At 40.6% G+C, this 26,942-nt stretch overlaps 1 protein-coding gene across 2 annotated transcripts in view; it reads left to right on the top strand.

The window, feature by feature from the left end:
- The window catches only part of GADL1 (glutamate decarboxylase like 1), a 179,030-nt gene extending 159,217 nt beyond the window's left edge, over positions 1 to 19,813 (top strand). For both annotated transcript variants that reach the window (XM_043886404.1, XM_043886406.1), the window contains exon 15: positions 17,989 to 19,813. In XM_043886404.1, the coding sequence (XP_043742339.1) occupies positions 17,989 to 18,162 (174 nt within the window). In that variant the 3' untranslated portion in view covers positions 18,163 to 19,813. The remainder of the gene's footprint in view (positions 1 to 17,988) is intronic.
- Positions 19,814 to 26,942: the final 7,129 nt, after the last annotated feature.

Raw genomic sequence — 26,942 nt, 5'->3', positions numbered from 1 at the left:
CATGATGATGCAGCTGGAACGCCTGAAGGAGCCGCTGCTCGTGCCTCGCTGGCCCATCTGAAAGGGACTGGGGGGACGTTCCTAGGACTGCCTATGCCATTTGTTTCAGGGATCCTCCCTGTTTCTCCCCTGCTCGGCACTGACTCCTAGCTATGCTTTTCTTTGATGGAACAGAAAGACGCCTCTGGACAATTTGACGAGCTCCAAGACTCAGTCTATCGGTGTGTACCCAGCTAACTTTTCTTTTGAGCGCGAAGAGCTATTTGGGTGTTTTGCCAATTGGTTCTGATGTGTGTCTGCCATTGAGGACCCTTTGTGAACACTGAGGGTCTTTTGGATGTCTTGCCAGCTGGTTCTGACGTGTATCTGATGTCAAGGCTCACTTGTGTTGGGAAGTGTGTGGGACTCTGTATTGGTCTTCCTTGTTGAAGGGTTTGTGACAGTTCTATCTTCTGGTGTGTGGGTGTGTATGCCATTTGTGTGATTGGTATTCTTGTTGCCATTTGTAAAATGGGAAATTCAGGTTCAGTTCATTAGAAAATTTTAGCTATGATATTATGGTTAAAGAAAAGAAATAATTTTTTAACAATATATGACAATGGTATTTTTTAGATTCTAGAAAAAAATGGTGAAGATGAAACTCTCGAAATTCCAAAATTGGATCTTTTTGCATATGCAGTTAGAGAAAGCTAGCTTTATAAAAATATTGTTTTCAGAATTCTGACCAGTTGTACTAAGCTGGTACAAGACTGGAATTTGATTTTCTTTGTTTTACTGGTCCCCAGGTAATAGTCTTCCTGTTAAGAGAGCAAAATTTTCCTGGAATATTGAGCTGCTTTTGATAACAAATTGCAAGTTTCTTTCTCTGGCTAACTTTGAGCATTCCAAAAGGCTCCTGGGCATCTCAGAAGGAAATATTTAAGTAACTAGGATTATCTGGTATACTAAATTATATGGAAGACATTTGATAACTTTCAGACTGCCAAACTAGTAAGAAATCTAAAGGATTCTAATGGAAATGTTGTTTTGCTTCAAACCATATTTTTGACCCTAATGTTGGATGGAATTTGACCCTAACGTTGTTGGAATTAGGAATTTCCATCCTAATGGGATGGAAAAAGTTGTCTAGCAACGTTAAAAAAGTTTAGAAAAAAAGTTGTCTAGCAATGTTATCAGAATATACTTACTTATGATGTGTTGGCTTTAAGTTCACTGCCAAAAGCACATGTACAATGCTTATGTGACAATAATGGTATAAGTGCTAAAAGTATGGCCCAAGAAATGTTTCTCCATCAATATACCTCTCTGTCCTTGTTTGTTATGTCTGATTGGTTTTCCCCCAATATGGATTAACTAGGCAGATAGATAAACAAAATGTAGGCCTAACATCAAGAGACATGAATGGACCCAGAGCAGGCAACTGAGCTACTCTGGCAATGATGGAAAAATATATTGATTATTAATGCTTTCTATGGAAAGATTTGCAATTAAAAGGGAGAAATGATGGAAGAAATTTTCACATATTGAGGTATGGGAAAGTCATTCTGGCTTATACATGGTTTAATTTGAACTTTTAATGTATCTACCCTATCTGCTTCATTTATCTGTTGATGGCCATTTAGGTTGCTTCCATGTCTTGGCTGTTGTGAGTAGTGCTGCTATGAATATTGCATCCATGTATCTTTTTGAATTAGAGTTTTCATCTTTTCTAGATATATGCCCAGAAGTGGGACTGTTGGATCATATGGTAATTTTATTTTGAGATTTTATTTTTTTTTAAGGGTAAACTCCATAATGTTCTCCATAGTAGCTGCACCAGTTAAGATTCTGACCAACAGTGTAGGAGGGTTAGAGGGTCTCTTTAAACTTGTTTCTATCTAGATACCTATTATCTAAAGGAATAGATGGATAATAATACATAAGAACATTTTGAGAAGGATGAATATTACAAGAGGAGTCCCTTTGCAAGCAGTTTAATGCTTCATAGACGACAGTGAATAAAAGCACTTGATTATTCTAAGAATATACATATCAATCTTATAGAATTGAAAACTCAGACTGGAGTAATCCAAGTTTTCCAAGTAGGAATGTAGCAATCATGCGCGTTCCCATTATGTGCTGGGGAAAGGAGGGCTTATTCCATCAGTGGTACTGACATTGCTGGTTAAATGTGAGAGTGTGGGGAGTGCGTCTCCAATTTACACAGGGTGCAAATGGAATGTTCAGATGCATTCAAAGTTTTAAGGGTCAGAATCAAATCAGAAAAAAACCCCAATTTTTTTTTAATCGTAGTGTGGATCAGGCTTTCTAACAGCAGTATTAGAAAACTATATATGTATAGTTGACAGGTCTGATTATATAAATATTAAAATTGTACTTGAAGTAGCTAAAAACAAAATTAAAAACAGATAAATCACTTGCAACATGTAAAGCCTTTGGATACTGTTCTTACCAACAAAGAGTTCTTCCAAATCAAAAAGAAAAAGATGACCACCTAAAATGGGGAAAGAACATGAATGAGCATTTTTTAAAAGGAGGACATTTGAGTAGCCAGCAGCTGAGTTTAAACCCTGGGGCACTTGTGGGGGAGTAGGAGCCCGGGAATGGAATGGTGATTACCTGCCGGAGGCAGCAGAGCCCCTCGGAAGTTGATGTGGTTTTGTTACCTCGCTGTAAGTGGGATGTAGTTGAAGTCCAGTTATGTCAGATGGCCACTGATTACTTGTCATTATTAAACTTAAATGTGACTTGATGACGTATGGCTTATTCTTAACTCTTAAACAAAAGAAATTTGGTTTTAGCAAAGAGACATGTTTCTCTGTGACTTTTCTTAGCTTCCCCAACCCAGTTCAGAATGTCAGACCCTAGGTTCCGCTCTTTGCCCTTAGACTCTGCATCTAGGGACCATTCCTTGGCCAAAATCTTGAGGGCTATTTTGCAGGTATCCCAAAATGATGGATCTTAAATTAATAATAATAAACATGTGCGTGCATGTTCAGTCTCTTGCAATCACATGGACTGTAGCCCACCAGATTCCTCTGTCCATGGGATTTCCCAGGCAAGAATACTGGAGTGGGTTGCCATTTCCTCCTCCAGGGGCTCTTCCAGACCCAGAGGTTGAACCCATGTCTCCTGTGTCTCCTGCATTGGCAGGCGAGTTCTTTACCACTGAGCCCCCTGGGATTCCCCAATAATAAACACGTTGCCAATCAGATTTAAAGTTGGTCTTTTTAAGCGGCAGATCTCTTTCTGTCAAATTCTTACATAGAACCCAAACATGTAGTAAGACAGGTGAAGTGGAGGGTTGAGGCCACAAAGGCCCCTGTCTGCTTTGCCTCCTTCTTGCTGGTTGTGGCAGTCCCTGTCCCCCAGGGCAGCCCCCTGGAACACAACTGGACTTTAAGGAAAAAGTGTTGCCAAATCTGGCCTCTGTACACCAGTGCCAGATTAAATCTTGGAGACAGAGTTTTGGGTGAAGTAGAAAGAAATAGCTTTATTGCTTTGCCGGGCAAAGGGGGACACAGCAGGTTCATGCCCTCAGGCCTGTGTGTCCCACTCTGGAGGGAGTAGTAAGGAGGTTTATAGGAATGCTTCAAAGACCAGGGCATTATCAGCTTGCGGACATTTTTCTGATTGGTTGGTGGTGAGGTAATTGGGAGTCAGAATCATCAACCTTCTGGTTCCAACCAGTCTAGGGTCTATGTGCTTTTGGTCAGCAGTTTTCATCTGGTGGAAGTCTGCTTCCTGTAAAAACAATTTTGATATATGTGTCAAGTCTTTAAAAAAAATCTTTCAGGGAACTTCGTGATTCTGCTATGTGGTGGATTTATAGTCTAAATCGTTACCAGTTCCCCAGCCCAATAGCTATTCTTTGTTTCTGCATCTTCACATTCCCCAGTCGTTAAATCTTGAATCAGCCTTTTACTTCAAAAGACAAGGGGTCTTGTATGTAGTTTCAAAAGCAACTTCTAAGTTTAAGCAGTGGGTTCAGCAGTATTGAGTGAGCTCCATAAGGTAGAATGTATAATCACATTTGTTAATTGCTCAAAATGTGCAAACCTAAAGCATTTTGTTACTTAAGTGTATATCAAAACATCATGTCAGACACTTAGAAATACATACCATTCTTATGTCTCAAATTGACCTCATAAAGCTGGAAAAAAATGAAATTAAAGTGAAGCATTAAAAAAGAATCTTAGGCAAATAACAAAATACTAGGTGTGTGTGTTTTTTTTTTTTTTTGTCCTCGAGGATTCCATTTACTTGACTGACCATCAGTCTAGTCACCTGTTCTGACTCAAAGCAAGGTCAGTAACTCGCAGGAGAATCTGAAAGGACCAAGAGGTGTCACGACCAAGTGTTGAAGGTGTTCCTGGAGCCCACATGGCTCCTGACCAGCCTTTCTCAGCAGGGCATCATAGGCATTCGGGGCCACATGCTTCTTCCTTGGGCCAGTTGAGTCTGAGCTTCAAGAAGCATCTGGCATCCTTGACCTCAGACATCAAGTGCGAGAAGCATGCAGCCGTCATTGCAGTGACCCAGGATGCTTGCACGCCTCTCCAAATATTGGCCCCCGAGAGGTGGTGTCAGCCCTAGCTGGGTATTCGCACAGCCCTTGACACTGTAAGGGCCAGTGTAGGGATCTCCCAGTATGGACTGCTGTTTGTGGGGTGGCCCGCAGCAGTTACCGAGGAGCTGTGAGCTCAGGTGTGACACCGCTGAGCATGAAGGCTTTGCTTTATAGAGGGTGTAAAACGTTTATTGTGTCCATCCTTCAGTTAAAGCTTTCAGTTCAGTTTGGTTTCTTTTTATGACCGTTCATTTCGGCTGCCTTGAATATATGACTGACATTAACTTTATTGAAGATGCCGTCCTGGTCGTTTCTGCGTTGTAAACACCACATGTGAAGCTAACTGTGCTCCTCACTCTTCCTGGAGGTCTGAGCTCTCCACTTCTGTGGCTCTGCTCATCTGTATTGGAGGCGTATGGACAGGGCAGTGCTTTTAAGTGGAAGCACTTTTTAATACTGTGCTGATTTTGAGATATACTCCGGAGGAGCATAAGGATAAAAATCCATACTTGTGAAAAGGTATGCCCCGAGCGTGGTCGGTTCCTCCATGTCTGCCAGGCTGGAATTACCTCTTAGATGTAAATGATTTCATGGCCTTTACACACTCAAGTTTACATAATGTAGGCTTGGGAGGCGCACCAGTGCCGCTCACCGGTATATGATGGTAGCAGGCAGGGCTTCAGTGGAAATGAGTGAAGGCATAGTAGCAGGAGCATTGATGAGGTAAGGAATGGCAGGAAATATATGGTGAGAGGCAAATTGATCTTTTAAGCGTCAGTGCCAAGAATGTCACTGTTTCCTAGGCCATAATTAAATGTCTTGAACACTTTTTCATGTTTAACAGTTAACAGAAAAGTTGGCTCACAACTTCTTTTGAAGGTCACTTGTTTATTGTGAAATTGACATAAGCAATTCATTCCCAATCTCACATCCTTCCCTTCTCAAAATTGTTTTTCCTGTCCAATACCTCACCACACCCTCTGTCTCCAGCATCCTAGTTAAAGGACTGCCATTGTTCCGGTTCCCAGACTTGCATCATGGTAGCAAGAACTTGAGTGCCTGGTCAGTAAACAGACTGACCACCAGCCTATCCTGTCAAAATTCAAATTAAGTTGCTGTGGACTGGGGTCTGGATCCAGGTGCCCTGTATCATCAGGCACATTTGGGAAGCACCTAACACAGTTCTTTGATCATCCTTTGATGAAAATGTATGTGGCAGGACAACACAAAGACACTAAAGTTTGGACAGAGCTCATGAATATGAATGACCTTTTCATGTGTCCAAAAAAGAAGTAACTTCTTTACTTAGAAAATGATTCTGTAATTTGCAAAATTATATAACACATAGAAATTTCCAGCATACAATGGGAACCCATCCCCATTCACAAAATGTTTCAATGAAAATTTCTCTCCCCACTGCCAGACTGCCAAGATAATCAACAACTGCTTTACATTTTAAAGGAAAAAAAGAGTTTACTTTGTTATTTTCTGTCTGATTTGAAAAAAAACCTAGAACATAAGTAGAAGGTTAATATAGAAGCAGCATGCATAAGGTGTAAGATTCTAAACTTACTAAAACTGCTAACTCACAGAATTATTTAATACAGTTTAGATGCTTTGGGGAGAAAGAATAAATTACAAGTCATGTTTTCACAACACTTTCAAATTATTGTCTTGAGAGATAATGAAATGGAGTAGTAAAAGGCCAAGTGTGACTGTAAATCAATTAAAAGCAAATTCATTTTAAGAAATCAATAATACAAGTTCATACTGAGTGCCTAGCAGATGCCAGTTCTATGCTTGGTTTTTTATGTATATTATTTCATTTAGTCCACATAACAGTCCTACAAGGACTATCATTTTTCACAGGAGAAAACTATAAGTCCGAGAGGAATTAAATGCTTGTCCAGAGTCATGTGGAATTTCAGGAGTCGGATCCCTGGTCCATAAACTAGTCTCTCGGTCTGTTTATGGTTAATTTAAACCATACAACTTAGCATCTAGACTCAGACACTCTTCCAAGTGAAAAGGAGTGCTGTTGATAATGACAGGCAGAGAACACTGGGTGTTTGGCCACGGTAATGTGGATAGAGCTAGTTTATTTAGTCATCAGGCAAATTAAGTGTGGGGAGGGGACATAGAAATTGAATGAGGGCATTGAAAAATACTTGCTAGCTTCTAAAGATGGCTCCAACATACAAAAGAAAAACTGCAAATTCAAACATAATGAAAGATTATGTTAACCCAGTCACAGCTCAGCTGAAATCCTCTATAATTTTATGTGAATTCTAGTCAATCAGTATAGCGGTATTGTTACTAAAGTCTGTGTGCCTGCCATGCAATGAGGCTAAACGAACCAAAACATTGGAGTTTGGAGCAGAGAAAAGATTTATCACAGGGACATGTAAGGTGACGGATGGCCCGTGCCCAAAGAAACCCCAGACTACCCAAAGGGTGTCAGCCAGCACTTTTAAAGGCAAACTTGTGAGAAAGGGGTCTGGTTAGCTGTTACAAATTTCTGGAATTCTTCATTCTTGCAGCTGTCACATAGGGCAGATCACGATGCTCCTGTAAACCTCCAACAAAACACATGTCATTCTGTGTTCTGTATGTGAACAGATTCTTAAAGTTCAGAATCTTGAGAATGGGTTCTCCTGTATGTTTCAGGCTGTAGGCAACATCCTGTAACAAAATGTGCAGAGTCACTGTGAGTAAGCACCAGCAACAGAGCACAAAGGTTAAAGCAAAAGGGACAGATCTAACATAAAGTCAGGTTTGTTCTTCCTTGTTCAAGTCCATTTGATCTTATGTGCTGCAGAGCCTCCAGAAAGCCTCAGGCCACAGTTTCCAATAGTCTCCACTGTCCACCATGAAGAAAAGCTTCAAGTACTACCATGTCCAAAATGCCCTTTACAGCACGTAAGGGTGGTCAGCATGACCTTTCAAACCTACAGAGAATGTAAGTGGTTTGCATTGGGACAAGCAACTCGTGGTAGAACTAGAAAGAAACATCCTGATTCAGGCTCCATTTCCTTTCCAGATTTTGTTCTCTAGGCTCTCTTTTTTTTTTCTTCTGAGTCTTAATATCTTTTTATTGAAGTATAGTTGATTTACAATGCTGTGTTATTAATTTCTGCAGTACAGCAAAGTGATTCAGTTTTATATATATATATGTATATATATATATATATATATATAATATACACACATACATGTATGTTCTTTTTATATTCATTTCCATTATGGTTTATCACAAAATTTTAAATATAGTTCTTTGTGCTATGCAGCAGGACCTGTTTTCTATCCGTTCTACATATAAAAGCTTAAATCTACTGACCTCAGCCTCCCACTCCCTCCTTCCCCAGCCCCTCCCCTTGGCAGCCACAAGTCTGTTATCTGTGTCCATGTTTCTGTTTCATCAGTAAGTTCATTGGTGCCATATTTTAGATTCCCCATGTAAGTGATATCACATGGTACTTGTCTTTCTCTTTCTGACTGCACTTACTATAATAATCTCTGCTTGCATCCATGTTGCTGCAGTGGTGTTATTTCATTCTTTTTATGACTGAGTGGTGTTCCGTTGTATAGATGTTCCACATCTTTATCCATTCATCTGCTGATGGACATGTAGGTTGTTTCCATGTCTTGGCTACTGTGAATAGTTCTGCTCTGAACAAAGGAGTGTGTGGATCATTTTGAATTAAAATTTTGTCTGCATATATGCCCAAGAGTGGGATTGCTGGATCATATGGTAGTTTTAGTTTTAGTTTCTTAAGAAATCTCCATACTATTCTTCACAATTGGCTGTACCAATTTACATTCCCTTCAGCTGTGCAGGAGGGTTCCCTTTTCTCCACACCCTCTCCAGCATTTATTGTTTGTAAACTTTGTGATGATGGCCATTCTGACCCTTGTGAGGTGGTACCCCCATTGTGGGTTTTATTTGTATTTCCAGACTCTTCTTGAGTGAGAATATTAATCTCCATCGCAGACTGCCTGTTCACAGCATTAAGCACTTCACCCACAATATCATACTCCATATTTTATCAATCCTAGGAAAAGGTCTGTACTATTATTATCATCTCCTGCCTAGAGGTAAGGAGATTGGAGCACCAGAAACGGAAGTTATTTGCCTCATCTCACATATCTGTGTGCTCTCTCTTAATTATTTATTCATTTCTAAATTTACAAGCTTTAGGTAAAGTTCACCTTTTAAGGTGTGCAGTTCTGTGAGTTTTGACAAGTGTATAGCATTATTTCCTGGCAAGGATTTGCATTAGCTTTTGAGGGATATAAAGAAAAATAAAGTGAAGACCCAGCTTTGAACAGAGTTTGTAGACCCGTGATCATGTATCCAGCACTATAATATCATGGTTTTCCACCTTTGAGTCAGAAACGCTCTTAGAAATGTGGAAGTGCATTAATGTTCTGGCAGATACTGTTTTTTTCCTTGATGGGGGTCGGGGGGAGGTGGAAACTGCTTTTGGGATCAGCCATAAACAATATTTCTGCAGTTTAAGGTTGTGAGCTCAGAACAGTTTTATAGACAAAAGCAAACTATGTTAGGAGGGCAAATGCCTATGCTATATAGAATATCACATTTGGGGCAAATTACTCCAGCGTGCTTGGAAATACAATGGAACAGTTTCTATATTGTGAGGTAGCAACTATTACTTTAGTAATGGATAAGAGATTCCTTTTACTCCATTTAAAAGATGTAAAGCTAACCAGTACCACAAGGAACTTTTTGTACAAGACTGAAAAATCACTTTCTCCTTTGGACTGTAGCATGTTTAGATTGTAAGGAAATGCTTTCTTTCAATAGCTGCTCATTTAGCAACAACTTCCCTGTGTAATATAGAGGTTGCAAACTGGAGAATTTATATTTAGTTTTAATTCAAAATCCGTTTCAATATGTTTTGAACTGCATGTGTAAAGGAAAAGCCAGTTCTCTTTTTTCTTTGATTGAAAGTTTCACTGCTATAATAGTGTTCATTTATAAATATTTCACATATATCCAAACAGCAGAAATGTGTTAAACCCATGAAAATGAAAATGTTTTTTCAATTTTATTGGTGTATAGTTGATTTGCAATGTTGTGTTAGTTTCAGGTGATAGCAAAACCACTGAGTTATACAAACATAGATACACACACACACACACACACACACACACACACATATATATTCTTTTTAAGATTCTTTCCCATATAGGTTATTACAGAATATTGAGTTCCCTGTGCTATACACAGTAGTACCCGGTAGGTCCTTGTTGGTTATCTGTTTTATGTATAGTAGTATGTATCTTAATCCCAAGCTCCTAATTTATGCCTCCCCCTGACCTTTTCCTTTTGATAACCATGAATTTGTTTATTGTAAATAAATTCATCTGGATTATTTTTTAGATTCCACACAGAAGTGCTATCATAAGACATGTGTCTTTCTCTGTCTGCCTTAGTATAATAGCCTCTAGGTCCATCCGTGTTGCTGCAGATGGCATCGTTTCAGTTTTCTGTGGCTGAGTAGTATTCCATTGTGAGTATACACCACATCTTTATCCACTCATCTGCTGGTGGACATCTAAGTTGTTTCCATGTCTTGGCCATTGTAAATAGTGTGGCAGTGAACATAGGGGTGCATAATATGTTCGAAATGTGGTTTTCTCAAGATATATGCCCAGGAGTAGGATTTCTGGGTCATATGGTTAGTTTATTAAGTAACCTCCATACTGTTCTCCAGTCTCATTCTTTTTTTAAAATTTTTGTTTTTATTTTCATTACTCTAGGAGGTGGATCAAAAATGATACAGCTGCAATTTATGTCACAGAGTGTTCTGTTTATATTTTTTTTCTGAGCTTTATAGTGTAAATGTATGTAAATAATATGTAAATAACCTTAAATTTAGGTCTTTGATCCATTTGCAGTTTGTTTTTCTGTATGGTTAGAGAATGTTCTAATTTCCTTCTTTTACAATAGTTGTCCAATTTTCCTAACATCACTTATTAAAGAGACTTTTTTGTCCATTATGTATTCTTGCCTACTTTGTCATAAATGAATAGATCATAGGTCCATGGGTTGATTTCTGGACTCTCTATTCTGTTCTAGTGATCTGTATTTCTGTTTTGGAGCCAGTTCCATTCTGTTTTGATTACTATAGCTCCGTAGTATAGTCTGAAGTCAGGGAGCCTGATAGCTCCAGCTGTGTTTTTCTTTCTCAGGACAGCCTTGGTTATTTGCAGTCTTCTGTGTTTTCATACAAATTTTAAAATGTGGAAAAGCCAGTTCTTGTGTACAGTCAGAAGAAATCAAGATAAAAATGTTCACTTAAGTTTTAGAAAGTGTTTATATGTTTGAGCTCTTTCATGATCAAAAATTGATGGAACACTTTTCCACTGAAGAATACATCTCATTTCTTAATAGATGCTGAGAGGAAAATGAGATGCAAATCTGTGTTTAGACTATAATTCAGTTATAGGTGTTCTGATAACCTTCCATTTACTGGCTCATGTAAGGACCATCATGATGCTTTAGTTATGGAGACAGAGTTCTGAGAAATTCATGCACAAATTCAGGAGCTACTCCTTTTCTCACATCTTATTTTCTATCAACAGCAAAACAGGGCATTCAGGACTGCCTGGGGAATCTCTTCAGGGTAGCTTTTCCCAAATGACTGGTTGGCCTTCGGCTTATGTGCACTGGGGATGCTCTGTGTGCCTCCTAGATCGTCACTGGGCTGGCCTGCACTTACCTCGGAAGGAAGGCACCTGGAAAGCCCGCTCAAGCTCTCTGAATGGTTTAGTCATGCTAGTTCTCCTCAGGACTAGAATTCTGGCCCCAACTTTGATCTGCACTGCATCTCTGTCTGCTCAGCAAATCTTGGATGTCCCCAGACTATACCCAAAAAGTGACTTAAAGGGGAAAGGAGTTATATAGCTTATTATAGGTTTTGTAAACATTTTTGTGTTAGGTACCAGGTATCAAGTGTGGACATTTTGTACCAACCCTTTTCATGAGCTAAATGTTAATATCCTACTCAGAAGAACTCACCTCAGGTTCATAACCCAGATGATTTGGGAAGACAATATAAAGCAAGCTACTTGTTAATGATGGTTCAAGAATAACTGTGGCCACCCTGCCCACCTGTCTGTGGCTCTGGGTTAATGCTTTGCCGGAGAAAAAGGGCCAGGAAGAGCTTCTTCATTTCCTGGCTCAATTCAAAATTTCTGAAAGAAGCCCAGGGAACCTAATTTTCATTCACTTTTTCCTTATAAGGGATAGATTTTACATATCATGATACATTTTTTCCATTTTGACCAGGGAATTAGTAAATTATGTCCAAAACGAACTCTAGCTTATCACTTCTTTATGTACAGCGTAGGAGCTACAAATGGCTTAATATTTTTAAGAAGTTGAAAAATAATGAAAAGCAATTACTATTTCATGACATTTGAAAATCATATGATATTAAATTTCATTGCCCCTAAATCAAGTTCCTAAATAGCCATGCTCATTTGTTTATATATTGTCCAGAGCTGCTTTCATGATACAGTGGCAGAGTGGAGTGCTTGCAACAGAGCGTGTATGACTTTACAAAGCCCCAAATATTTACTGTCTGGCATTTTACAGAAAAAAAGAAAACTTGTCACCCTAGAGCTAGAACAGCTAACATTCAACATAGCAGCTGAATAAGCACCCACTATAAAGTTTTCTTGGTGTTAATTTCCTTAACCCTGTGTTGTAATGAGTGGCTTTGGCATGGCTATTAACTCTGTTCTGGGAAATACAGAAGAGGCCAAAGATGTGTGAAATTTAATATAAACATTAATACAAAGAAATAAAAAACTCTTTCAAGTGACTTTCATAGAAAAAAATGTAGATAATTTTCTGCATTCAATATAACTAGCTCTCTTTTAGACAAGATAATCCTAAAGTATCAATTACAATAAAACTCTTAGAATTTATTCTCCAATTTTTTAGTCCACCTTTCCACTCCAAGTTATTATGAGTTTAGCCTCCTACTCCTTAAAGAATCTTTGGAGATTAGCGAATGAAGATCTAATTAAAATGAAGTTGAGAAAACAGCTCTAAAATTGAGGCGGAAGAACATCAATTCAGGGGGAAATTTAACAAACACAGATCTCGCTAGACTTATTAGAAGCTGGGAATGATGCTGCTGTCTCAGAGTCGCAGCAGACATGTCTGTAGTCTTCGTCCCTTGTATTTGCTGAAAAGGATCACTTCCTTTCATCACGGGCTTATCTTCTCAGTCACTCTGGGTGTTGTACAACCCATGTCTATCAGGTGAAAATGTGACTATCTTACTCCTATAGCAAATGATGGGGAAAGTTGTATAAAGATCCTGAAGTCTAGAAGCTTTTGAGACATTTACTCTTATAATCTCTGAACCAGACTTTTAAGAACTGATTTAGAGGTTTCACAGTTAGGCTCATGGTTTCATGGAAATGCCATTTAAACTGGAGCAGCTCCAAGATTCAACAAGTGGGACATATTTAGATAAGCTGTAGCACAGTGGCTTAGTGGAAAACAGAAACATGTCTCAAAATGGTATGGAGGTTATGTGAATATGCAGAAGTAAGTATGCAAAAACACCAAGATTCATAACTAAAATGATGTACACCCCTAAGGAACTGAGGGAGGTAAAACAGAGCTTCAGTCCTCAAAATGTGGTCTCTAGCCCCCTGCAGATCAGCGAGCTGGGTGTTACCAGTCTGAGACAAGAAAAGTATGGGAATCCAGAGTAACTGTTCAGAAACTTTTGTAATAGCAATAACTTTACTGTTGATTTTTAAAACTAATTTAGCTTGTATTTTTATCTTTTTTTTTCTTTTTACCTTCTTACTTTTCTTTTTGTGTCTTTTAAAAATTTTTAAAATTCATTTTATTGGAGTATGGTTGATTTACAATGTTAATTTCTGGTATATAGCAAAATGACTCAGTTATATGTATATGTTATTTTTCATATTCTATTATGGTTTATCACAGGGTATTAAGTATAGTTCCCTGTGCTATACAATAGGACCTTGTTGTTTTTATGTCTTTTTTCATTTTTATTTAGTAATTCACTTTTATTGTATTTCACAAATGTCTGTCTGTAACGGACTGGAAAAAATGAACTTCCTTACAGAGAGTCTAATAAACACTGTATGTTGGGAAAAAAACGTGTTGCTTAACATTAAATAAATTACACATTCTCAAGAAGAAATGTCATTTTACAGACATGAGAATTTTATTTTAATAAAAGGCTGTGGTAACACCTGGTCAGTTATTTGCTATCAAATTACTGTGCTTGACCAGAAGGAGAGAGTTGTCTTTTTTTTTTTTCCCCTTGGGTTTAAACAACTTTTAAATACCAGATGCTGCTTTATGTGGCAGGGGTGTGACAACAGAATTCTATTTAAATGGCTAAATCACTGCTGAAACATAGTTTAAGGTAGGGGTGGGGGTGGGGGGGGAGGACAGAAATCCTACAGAAATGTGTCGATTAAGTTCCTGTGCAACCAAATAGAAATGTCAGGATCTTCCTCCACTTAAGATGCAGGGACAAGTGCACTGAGGCATGAGAAAAGAATTTGATTTACAATTTGAAGGAAAACCAGCAGTAAGATAATTGAGAGCTGGAAAGCAATCTTATTCCAACCAAATTGCTTTCCTCCATGTGTGCTCCATTTAGAGGCGAGATTCGAATGCTTACATTTAGTTTGTGCATATTTTCTTTTCCCTTGTGAATATTCCATCCTGTCGGATTAGGACTGTTTCTCTGCTGTGATCAGCAAAGGAGAATATTCCGAGTTGCCCAGTGCTGGATTATGACTGAAGCTCTATGAATAGGAAGTGTTTTTTTTTTTTTTTTTCTTTTTTAAGTTCAAAGGTGACAAGCTGGCTGTTAAGGAGAACATTCTTGGTCTCTAAATTGCTAAAGTGTGGATTCTTTTTTAATTTGGGTTCATGAGAATGAGATGTGAAAGCACCTTCAGGTTTTAGAGTTGGTAAAATGTTTAACAGTAACACCACCCACAACAGCAGTAACAATCAGTACTACTGTCGCCCATTCAGTTTGTTGCAGGTTTAATGAATACCAGCCTTGGTGTTGCTTACAGCTTACTTTTTCCATTTTTTATTCATGAACAAAGATAGTTTTCCCCTCCTGACCTATTGCAATTAAGCTTATATTCATGGGTACAAAGATAAGATGTGTGCTGTTACTGCCAAACCCTTACTAGGCTGGTTCTCTGACTCACAGAGATAGTCATTTCTTTATAATTTTTGAACATCTTTGACAGAATTTGTCTCAGAAGTTTGGTCCTTGGGCCATGTGTTCTGCCCATGAAAGCACATTTTTATGTCTTGCAAAGAATAAGAATTTAAAGATCAAAAATATTTTTACATTAAAACATCCGAGTGGCCCTCTTAGTTTTATCTTCTTGCTCACGTTAGAAGGTGTTTTGGGTTTGCTTACAAGAAATGCAGACCTGATAAGCGTCTCCTGTGAGCCCCTGATAACATTAGGGGCCAGAATCAGAATTCTACTGCTCTCCAAAGGTAAGGCATGAGTTATCATTTGGTTAAGAAAAATAGAGGAAAAGTAAATAGGAGTAGACAATGCAAATTAAGTTTGAGCCAAGAACATGCCTGTTTGAAATTTAAAATTGGCTATAAGCCAGAGCAGGTCATACCCTGGGTGCCTAGAGGAAGATGGAGGTAAATACAAGGGATATTTTTATTTAAATAAAAAATCTACAGAACCACAAGCTGTTAGCTCTAGAACTGATAGTCTATGCCTCTCCTGGGCAGACCTTTGTCCACATGGACCAGGTCTTCCTGGGGTTGGTGAGCACAGGCTCTGTGGTCATGCCTTCTCATACCTAAACCTCACACCTGCAGGTTACAGGCAAGAGCCCACTCAGTCTGGGAATTAGAAACAAATGTGCCTTTGGCGTGAGCCTGAGTCAGCCCCCCAGTTCTGCACTGCCCTGTGACTGAATAGGAAGGATTGTAAGAGCTGTAAATGACAGAGGGGGCTTGGAAGTTTAAATTACATGTGGTTATGCATGCACACGCACACACACACACATGCACACAATGCATACAAACACATGCACACCCACGGGTACACACATACACACAAGTGCACATGCATACACATACATGAATACACACATGCATGCCCATACATGCACATTCGCATCCCCAGCTGCACTAGAAGCCTACCTACCTAAGGGAACGAGGATTGATCAAGTTAAAGCAAATAATCCTAGGGAAAAAATGTGATGCATACATAACTTAAATATTTTAACTTAAAACACATCTATGTGCATTTCAATTTCTACATCTTTTGATAGAACTTTTTTTTTCCCATCAAGTAAAGATTTCCAAAAGCCAATGAGACTTGTCTTGAGCAGAAGTCTGATGCTCAGAGGGCATCTACGGTTCTTGTATAAACTGCACTCTTCAGAAATCATCTGTCATTTCCAGCTCAGGCGTCTATACGGAGAGCGTGCTCAGCACCTACGCAGCCAGCTGTGTGCAGACTTGGCCTGGACTCTCAAAGCTTTGTTGTAAAGCTTTAATTGTTCTTCCATCAGACCTAACTTGATAGCAGTAATGTTTGGCAGTACCCTCTTTCCCCTTATCTGGTCTTTCCAAAGGATTCAACTTAGTTTTTATGGAAAACACTTCTTCACTTTCATTTGCTTATGTATTATTTCACTAGATTTTATAGTCTAATAAGACATGGTACTTGCATAAACAACTTTGGAAGAAAATAGATACTAAGAGCTGAAGGGTTTCAAATGGACATGCATAGAGTTACCTACCAGCGTCATAATCCACTGGACTTTTGCCTCTAAGTTTTGCAAAGAGGATGGAGGTGATACTAATTCACCTGTTTGCCTCATCTCTAAAAAGTTCAAGATAAAATTTTTGACATATTTCCCAAAATTTATAGAATCTGATGGTCTGTATTTTTTCACTTACATGACCTCTGGCTTCATCTTCTTTCTCTACAGTCACTTTTTGTTAAAACTCATGTATTTTCTGTGTTCCTCATACCATATGACACATTCAGTCCTTCACTGAAATGGCAGTGTGACTGAGCTTAGTAGGTCTTTGCTTTTGCTGTTTTAAGCAGGTCATGGTCCATGTGTTATAAGATTTAGATTCTAAAATGAGCACATGATGAAAAAATCCTTTAGGGAAAAGAACCGTTGGACATCCATTGATAAGATTCTAGTTGAGTCCAACATAGATCTCCAGAGGTCTGAAGCATTGATCTTCCCAGAAGCTTTGAACAGATCCCTAAGTTGAGAGCTGGATGAAGCAGTGTGGCCTGTCTTTAGGGAAGTACCTGACAAATCATAGGTGTGGTTGAAACCAGCGTGGTGCTGGGTGGGGTGGGGTGGGGTGGTCACACCCTGAGAAGCGTCCTGGGAATGGAGGTTCGTGCCCCTCACCTCAGGCATCTTACACCATACTGCGTCTGACTTTAGCTACGTATGTGTTTCTCCCTGTCTATCAGCTAACCCCACGTCCTGACAAGAGAGAACACACACTCCTTCCAGTCTCTCTCCCCATATTCACTTAGGACACGCTCAGCAGTTGTGAGTTAAAATGGAATTGGAGAAGTAGAAAAATATGTGCCTTTGGACGTTCATGGCCTGTTCTCCCTGTGTTCACCAGAAGTCCTTCAAATATGTAGCTCCTATTTTATTACCAACCGTACACTCTTAATAAAGGACACAATGTTTCTATTTACTATTAATAAACCAATATGTCCTATGAATAAGCTAGTAAACTGGTAGTCTTCAAAATAGAACTGCACATAGCACCTGTTTTAGTGTTTTCCTTGGTAGACTGTCAAGGCATGGCTGTTATTTTGGGTGATTTTTATCCATCTCTGACTGATCTTTATTTGAGTTCCCTAAACTGATGTATTTTTTAGTTCTGACAAATTTGGTATGTAACATTTGACACCTTTGAAAGTGTGACCCTTGCGGACACTGGTTTGTTTTTAATGCGACAGTGTTGCATCGTGATTTAAGGTTCTGAGCAAGGACTTGGGTGGGACTATCTGGTTTTAAATCTCAGCTCTCCCCCTTACTAAACATAGGACCTCAGGCTATTTATTTAACCTCCATGCACCTCAATTTCCTCACCTAGAAAGGGCATGTTAATAGTATCTCTCGCGTGGACTTACTGTGAAGATTAAGTGAATTCATCTATCTAAGGTGCCTGACTCATGTGCTGGAAGTTCTCAGCTGCTGGTTGTTACTAATGCCAACCTCGCTGTGTGCGTGTGGCTTCCACACCAGTGGCCGCGCTGTGAGCCGCCAGCGCCTGGGTGCGACGCAGTCGTGACAGTTAGTGTTCCGGTCTTTCACTGTCTCCCTCCTCTCCCGTGCAGGTGGCCCCGGCCATTAAGGAGCGGATGATGAAGAAGGGGAGCCTCATGCTGGGCTACCAGCCCCACCGGGGGAAGGTCAACTTCTTCCGGCAGGTCGTGATCAGCCCTCAAGTCAGCCGGGAGGACATGGACTTCCTGCTGGATGAGATAGACCTCCTGGGGAGGGACATGTAGCTGTGGCTTTGGGTCCCCCAGAGGCGCGGGTCCTGCCCTGAGGGTAAGGGTCCAGGGCATCCGGGGACACACAGACTGCAGCCCTTCTGGGGAGAGTAGGAAACATGCGCCATCCCTGTCCAGCAAAACCGAAATGCTAAGCAAGTAGTGTTAAGGACTCTCTAGTTGCCAGGGGGCTACTGCTGCAATATAGGAGGTAGCGAGAGGTGGGTCTCCTCTCGGACAACCCCTGGGACAGAGCCCCGGAGAGTTTAGTACCACGTGGGCTCTGGGCTCATGGCTCCTGAAAGAGCACCTGGATTAGCAGGTGGACGAGTGGTTTACAAGGTCTGACCCAGAGACCAGCAGCCCTGGAATCCTGTTAGAAATGCCTGGCCTCAGCCTTGCCCCGGACCCACTGAATCAGAAACTCTGGGGGTGGGGGAGCTGAGTGCTCTGAACTTCACGGAGCCTTCCAGGTGCTTCTTAGGCAAGGTAAAATCTGAGAGCCAGCAGTTCAACGCAGCTTTGAATTAACTGAGTACTACTCACTCTGATGTGTTTGCCCGCAAAGGGATATCTGATACTTCAGTGGCTCTGAAAATGCAGCTGTGGCCTCTTAACACTAACGTTTAGGGGCATCAGAAGGGTAGCAGAGCTGTTTTTAAAAGAGAAACTGTAATATATATAAGATGTTTACTTTATGGAAAGGTATCTCTTATGCAGGCTAAATGTTTACTCTCAAAAGTTAAAATTAACCACTATCTATTGTAAAGTATCTGAATTAGAGCTAAGGATAAAAGACACAGACTTTGTAGTGTAGCCTTTTAATCAAAGCAACGTCCCTAATTCATTTCCCAAAATCATTCATGTCATTAATTGGTAGTACATGTTAGGTATACATGTCTCTAATTAGATGCCTCTTGGCTTGAGGGACCCCTTTCTTATCTTGCTCTCTGCTTGTAGGAAATATGAGAATGAAGTCCAGGGTTATACGACATTCCCTTTCGCAAGCTTTAAAATGGCAGTGTACACTTATTAAAGGGTTTGTATTGGGCAGAGAATCAGGGAATTAGAGGTCTTTTGGGGCAAACATCTCCACCATTTATCCTGGGAGTGGATAATAGTAATTCTGTCTCTAATCCTGGTCCTAGATCTCTAGCAGAATTTCCTTTGACTAAGAAATAAACAGAATTCAGAGGTGTGGGAGTAGAGGTCAACAAGGTGCAATTATGACTGTAATTAGAGCTCCCCTCTGGAAGGCAAGGGACTGAGAGTGTTCAGGTATTAGATGGGAGCAGAGGCCAGCAGGGTACAGTTAGGCCTCTGGTTAGAGCTCCGCTTTGGAAGGCATGTGACCGAGTGTTCAGACGTTAGACTTAGCGTTTTCAGTACCCATCTCGTACGCTTTCGCTAACCTGCACCGTTTAAATTTTGAAGAGTTAAAAAGCAGATATGTACTATTTGCTTGTATTCGCTATTTTCATTTCAGACTGTGTGGTTTCTCAGTATCTCCATCAGTCAAAGAATATTTTAAACTTTCTCTGAACTACTTTAATCTGTGGTATGTGTATTACATCTCTTGTTGCCTTTTTGTTTAAACATCTCCCTAAAATGTTCTGAAACTGATGTTTGCAATAATTTGGGTTTAATGAAATAAAAAGCAATGTGAGCATACAGTGTGTTTGGCTTTTCTTTTCCTATCCTTCCCTCTTCACTGGATTATACCAATATATGTTATTTATTTATTTTGTAAGCAATACATAATCATTTCAATTTTTTAGGTGTTAAAATCTTTAAAAACTTTTTTTATTTTATATTGGAGTATAGTTGATTTACAGTGTTGTTTGTGGTAGGTTGATTGATTCAGCAGCTTGATTTCATTTTATATATGTATATATAAATAATCTTTTTTGGATTCTTTTCCCATATAGGTTATTAAAGTGTTGAGCACAGTTGATTATCTGTTTTTAAATATATGTGTGTGTATGTATGTATATTAGTGTGTGTATGTTAATCCCAAACTCCTCATTTCTGCTTCCCCCACCTTTCCCCTTTGGTAACCTTAAGTTCGTTTTCTATGTAAGTCTCTGAGTCTGTTTCTCTTTCGTAAATTAGTTTATTTGGTGCCAATACATTGTATAACACTCTGTTGGTGTTTTACTTAAATAATTGAGAGCAGGTTGGAAGTGGTCTGTTTCTTAGTTAACACCTTACATGAAGTAGAGAAACCAGTTATAACCAGTATGGGCTTGCCTGTCATTCAGTCTGTCTTCATCTGGGCGGGCGGTGGGAGACCCCACAGCCCCAGTTCAACTCCTGTCAGGCCTTCTTTTGTGAGGAGACAGTTTCTTGGTCAGTGGGGAAGAATGATGCTACCAGGTACTTCAAACATCCCACTTCTTTCTCCTTAAAATATACAGACATACCATCCCCCAATCAGATATTTGACTGAATGATCAAGAAACATTTTTTGATAAAAGTGAAAGTGAACGTCGCTCAGTCGTGTCAGACTCTTTGTGACCCCATGGTATGTACAATCCATGGAATTCTGTAGATCAGAATACCAGAGTGGGAAGCCGTTCCCTTCTGCGGCAGATCTTCCTGACCCAGGAATCAAACCAGGGTCTCCTGCATTGCAGGTGGATGTTTTTACCAGCTGAGCTACCAGGGAAGCCCTTTTGATGAAAGGTTAATTGTCATTCGTTTGACCTTTAAGCATATTGCTAGTGGACCTGCTGTCCCAGGCCATTATCTAGGTGTGGGGGGATGCACAGTGAGGGAAGCAGACAAAAGTCCCTTCATGTGAAGAGCAGTCAGTCAGCAAGACAGGCTGTTGTTGCTGATCAGTCACTCAGTTGTGTCCTAGTCTTTGTGACCCCATAGACTGTAGCACGTCAGGCTTCCCTGTCCTTCACTGTCTCCTGGAGCCTGCTCAAACTCATGTCCATTGAGTCGGTGATGCCATGCAACCACTTCATCCTCTGTCGTCCCCTTCTCCTCCTGCCCTCAATCTTTTCCAGCATCAGGGTCTTTTCCAGTGAGTCAGCTCTTCACATCAGGTGGCCAAAGTATTGAAGCTTCAGCTTCAGCATCAGTCCTTCCAATAGATATTCAAGGTTGATTTCCTTTAGAATGGACTGGTTTGATCTCCTTGCAGTCCAGGGCACTCGAGTCTTCTCCAGCACCACAGTTTGAAAGCATCAACTCTTTGGTACTCAGCCTTCTCTATGGTCCAGCTCTCACATCCATACACAACTACTGGAAAAACCATAGCTCTTGACTATACAGATCTTTGTCAGCAAAGTGATGTCTCTGCTTTTTGATACAAGGCAGGTGGCAATGTATATTTTTAAGAAAAAGTGAGGGGGTGGAGCGTGGTGTCACTGAGGATGGACTTGGCTGCTGGAGAGAAGTCTGCTAGGCAGAGCCTCTTTGACGAGGGAACCTCTGCACAGAGGTCAGGGAAGTGGGGAGAGCCCTGTGGCTATCTGGGGACAGGGTATTCCAGGTGGAGGGCTTGGTCAGCTGAAGGCTGAGGAGCCATACTTGTGGTCCGTCCGAGGACCAGCGTGAAGGCAGTGTGGCTGGATTGGCAGGAACAGTGGGGTGAGTGGTAGTCAGGATGGGGCAAAGGAGTCAGGGACGCCTCTGGGGGTCAGGGCATTGGGCTGTGTAGGCGGGACTCAGACGGATCCGCATTGGAGCACCTGAGCAGGGTATTGACGTGATTCAGCTTATATTTTCAGAGGATCACTCTGACCACTCTTTGAAGAACAGGGTGTGTGTGGGCAGGGGTGGACTCAGGGAGTTCAAATAGGGGGCAGTTGCAATAGTGCAAGCAAGGAATCCTGGTCGTTTATGCTAGAGGAGTAGCGAGGGAAGTGGTGGAAAGCGCTCTACTCCTGGAGGTGTTGAAAGGTGGAGTCCATAGGCTTGGCTAGTGGAGTTGAGTATTTTAAAAAGGGGGCAGAAATCAAGAATAGTTTTACTTATCTTTGGCCTGGACAACTTTAAGAAAGGACTTGCCAGCTCCTGGGATGAGGGCTGTAGGAAGAGAAGCTCTGCCTGGTGTTAAGTCACATACAATATGAGCTGTCTGTACGTCAGCCAACCAGGTACATACAAGAAATTACTTACAAGTCGCAGCTTCTGGGGGCCATCAGGCTGAACCAGGGAAGCACTGGACACCAAGACCCTTAAAATAAATGCCTGTGGGGTGGGGGGAGCATGTGGGGTGCCATAGCCGAAAGGAGGAAAATGATACAGGTTTTCTGTTTCTTTACTGTATTAGTCCTGCAGGTGTGGTGTTTCTCATGGCAAGTTCCACAAGTTTGAGCCTCCTCTAATGCAGAAAACCAAGGATGGTGACAGTCACTAACATTTACTGAGTCCATTAGCACGTCTTATTCACATCTCCCAAAACTCCATCAAGGTGGAGTCTTATCTTCATTTTTCATTCGAGGAAACTGGCATTCAAACTGTGAGAAATTTCTCCCAAGATTATCAGACTACTGAGTGGTAGACTGTGGGGTCAAGCCTAAGTCCACCTCTCCCCAGAGCCCAGGCTGTAAACGTCTTCACTTTGCTGCTGAAAATGTATGGACAGAAGAGGGTCACCCTGGACTAATCTTGCCACCTGACTCTGCCTGACGTCCCACAGTCACCAGGCAAACAAAGCATCGAGAACTGGATTTTCATTATTGCCTTCTGATGCTGAAGCTGAAACTCCAATACTAGGGTCATTTGATGTGAAGAACTGACTCAATGGAAAAGACCCTGATACTGGGAAAGATTGAAGGTGGGAGGAGAAGGGGACGACAGAGGATGAGATGGTTGGATGGCATCACCGACTCAATGGACATGAGTTTGAGTAAACTCCGGGAGTTGTTGATGGATAGGGAGGCCTGGCGTGCTGCGGTTCATGGGGTTGCAAAGAGTCAGACACAACTGAGCAATGAACTGAAGAGGGAATAATTATATCATACTGTCATGTCCCATTTTTCAAACCAGAAGATAGGAATTTTCCTGTTTGGTTTTTGCCACTGAAGTTGGAGGGTAACAGTTCTTTTGGTTTGAAACAGTAATTTTTTTACTGGGACCCCAGTGGAGGTGAGAATATTTTGAGTATTCAGCTGTTGCTTTCTTCCCAGACCTTTGTGAGTTCCATGTCTACGTGGGCACATGCTTACTTGACAACATCACTCAGTGGTCTCACCTAAACTCAAAACTGACTCAAGGTTTTCTATCCCCAACCCCACGTCCCTCCTCAAACAAGTTCCTTAGTCCAGGTTTCCATCTCAGTGAATGACATTGTTTTCTATCTAGTTTGGCAAATCAACATTTATAAATGACACCTTATATCTCTGTCTCTGTCTTTCCCCACTGTCTAGCCTATTAGCAGACCTTGTTGGATTCACCTGCAAAACATGTCTCCAGCCCATCCACTTATCCCAGCCCCATTGTCATGGCCAAATCCCAAACTCTTCTCACTTCTCCTCTGGACTATAGTTGTAGCCTGCTTACTGCCTCTATGCATTGATTCTGGACTGTGTCCCATCTGCTCACCATACTACAGCCAGATTAAAACACAGACTGATCCCGTCTCTCGCTTTGTTTGCTATTAGGGTTGACAACGACAAACTCTGCAAAAGACCCTTAGGAAAGCTCTTGGTCAAGGAATGCTAATTAAAAATTTATTAGCCCGACTGAGTAGGGGCCAACACTGCCCTGAACGAGCCTCAGTGGGGTCTCGGGATCAGGGGCTGGAGACGCCTGTTTACAGGCTTCAGATGTGTGCACTCAGGTGGCTGAAGGTGGGTCTGTCAAAGCAAACTGGTTGGGACATAGTGTGGGGTTGGTGGGCACAGCGAGGGGAGCATCTTGGCACAGGTCTCGATACATAAATTGTTGTGTGTGATAAGCAGGCTGAGCCCTCCTATCCTGGTGGAAGAGATGAGTCAGGTGTTTGTCTGGATGAGTGGGTTGACAGGCATTTTCTGAAGCAAACAGTAAAGTCACTCGCTGATTTACAACATGAACTTTCTGAGTGAAAGTCTCCTGGGACAAAACTAAATCATGTTGATGTAAGTGACTGCAGTCCTGATAGTTAAGCTATACGAAGGCAAGTGGTTTTAATCCCCAGGATAAAGATCAACTTCTGGAAGTGGCTGCCAAGGCGCTGTGTCCTTCCAGTCCCATAGAGGTTGTGTTGCACTGTCTCTGCCCTGGTGGGAGCCAGAAGTTGGGCTGTTTTCAGATCCCACCGCTCCTCTTTACACCAGCTGTTGAAAGTCTTGGGATGTGGTCCTGCCTCTTCCTGCAATGCTGCCCGCCCCCCACCCCCAAGCCCCCAGCAAAATTTCTGCCTACATTTCAGATCTCAGCTTGATTCTTTGTTTCTTAGGGATGTTCTCTGCCTTCCTTCCACCGACCCAAAAGGGGGTCTGCCCCAATATAAGCTCTCTATAACTTTTCTCAAAATACATGTATCACTATTTGTAATTATCTATCTCTATGCATTAAAAAATTGAACTGTAATATCTGGGCTTATAAATAATCATGGCAGGAGGGTTGGCAGGTAGGTACGCTAGTTTGCCTTTGGATATAACTTCTTTATTTAGGGAACTTCTGGATACACACATGTAAAATAACTAATTCATGTCTTTGAGAAAGCCCTTAAATCACCTTCTTAAAGCACATGCTATAAACTGAAACGTCACTTGTTCTGGTTGGTATATGTGCTCCTGCAGGAAAGAGAATGGTTTCCCCCTGCATATTAATGTAGGCTGGCTTATCTGAGAAAACTGTTCTATGTTCCTATTTTCCATTACGGTGTATCACAGGAGATTGAATGTAGTTCCCTGTGCCCTACAGTGGGACCTTGTTGTGTATCCATCCTGTGTATAAAAGCTTACGTCTGCTAACCCCAGCCTCCCACTCCAGCCCTCCCCCATGGCAAACACAGGTCTGCTCTCTACATCCGTGAGTCTGTTTCTGTTTCTGTGAGCCCTACATCCATAGGGCTCATTTGTGTCATATTTTAGGTTCCATGTGTAAGTGATATCAGATGTTATTTGTCTTTCTCTTTCTGACTGACTTTACTTAGTATGATCATTTCTGTGTTGCTGCAAATGGTATTATTTTGTTCTTTTTTATGGCTGAGTAATATTCCATTGTATATATGTACCATATCCTCTGTAGCCTTCCAGTTGTTGAAGGGACATTTAGGTTGCTTTCATGTCTCAGTTGTTGAAAATAGTGCTGCTGTGAACGTGTATCTTTTTGAATTATAGTTTTATCTGGATATATGCCCAGGAGTGGGATTGTTGGATCATATGGCAACTCTATTTTTAGTTTCTTGAGGAACCTCCAAATTGTTCTCCACAGTGGTCCAGTTTACATTCCCACCAGCAGTGTAGGAGGGTTCCTGTTTGTCCACACCCTCTCCAGCATTTGTTACTTGTAGACATTTTAATGATGGGCATTCTGACTGGTGTGAGGTAGTACCTCAGTGTAGTTTTGATTTGCATTTCTGTAACAATTAGTGATGTTGAGCATCTTTTTCATGTGTCTGTTGGCTGCCTGTATGTCTTTGGAGAAATGTCTATTTAGGTCTTATGCCCATTTTCCAATTGGGCTTTTTGTTTTATTGTTGAGTTATATGAGCTGTTTGTATATTTTGGAAATTAAGCTCCTGTGAGTCACATTGTTTGCAAATATTTTCTCCTGTTCCATAGGTTGGGTTTTTGTTTATGGTTTCCTTTGCTTTGCAAAAGCTTCTAAGTTTGATTAGGTCCTATTTGTTTATTTTTGTTTTAATTTTCTGTTGCCTTGAGAGACTGACCTAAGAAAACATTGGTACAATTTCTGTCAGAGAATGTTTCACCTATGATCTCTTCTAGGAGTTTTATGGTGTCGTGCCTTAGGCTTCAGTTGTTATGCCGTTTTGAGTTTATTTTTGTGTTTGATGTGTTCTAACCTCATTGATTTACATGCAGCTGTACTGCTTTTCCAGAACCACCTGCTGCAGAGACAATCTTTTCCATTTTATATTCTTGCCTCCTCTGTTGAAGGTTAACTGACCACAGGGGTGTGGTTTTTTTTTCTCAAGTCTCTGTTCTGGCCAGTTGATCAGTATGTCTGTGTTTGTGCCAATACTACACTGTTTTGATTACTATAGCTTTATAGTATTGTCTTTAGTCTGGGAGGTTAGGCCTCCTGCTCTGTTGTTTTTCCTCAGGATTGCTTTGGCAATGCTGGATCTCTCATGGTTCCATATACATTTTAGGATTATTTGTTTCAGTTCTGTGAAAAATGTCATGGGTAATTTGATAGGAATCACATTAAATCTGCAGACTGCTTTGGGTACTATTGCCACTTTAACAATATTAATTTTTCCAATCCAAGAGCATGGGATATGTTTCCATTTCTTTGAATCAACTTTAATTTTCTTTATTAATGTTTTGTAGTTATCAGCATATAAGTCTTTTATCACCTTGGTGCGGTTTATTTCTAAGTATGTTTTATGTGTTTCAAAAGGGATTGTTTACATTCCCTTTTTGATGTTTCATTGTTAAAGAAATGAAATCAGTTTGTGTATGTTAATCTTATATCTTGCTACCTTGAAGAATTTGTTTATCAGTTCTAGTAGTTTCTGTGTGGAGTGTTTAGGATTTTCTCTATCTAGTATTTTGTCATCTGTGTATAATAACAATTTTACTTCTTATGAATTTGAATACCTTTTATTTCTTTTTCTTGTCTGATTGCTCTGATTAAGAATTCCAATACTCTGTTGAAGA

This window comes from Cervus elaphus, chromosome 24 (genome assembly GCF_910594005.1).
Source record: "Cervus elaphus chromosome 24, mCerEla1.1, whole genome shotgun sequence".
Lineage (NCBI taxonomy): Eukaryota > Metazoa > Chordata > Mammalia > Artiodactyla > Cervidae > Cervus > Cervus elaphus.
This window is presented reverse-complemented; position numbering and strand designations above follow the sequence as displayed.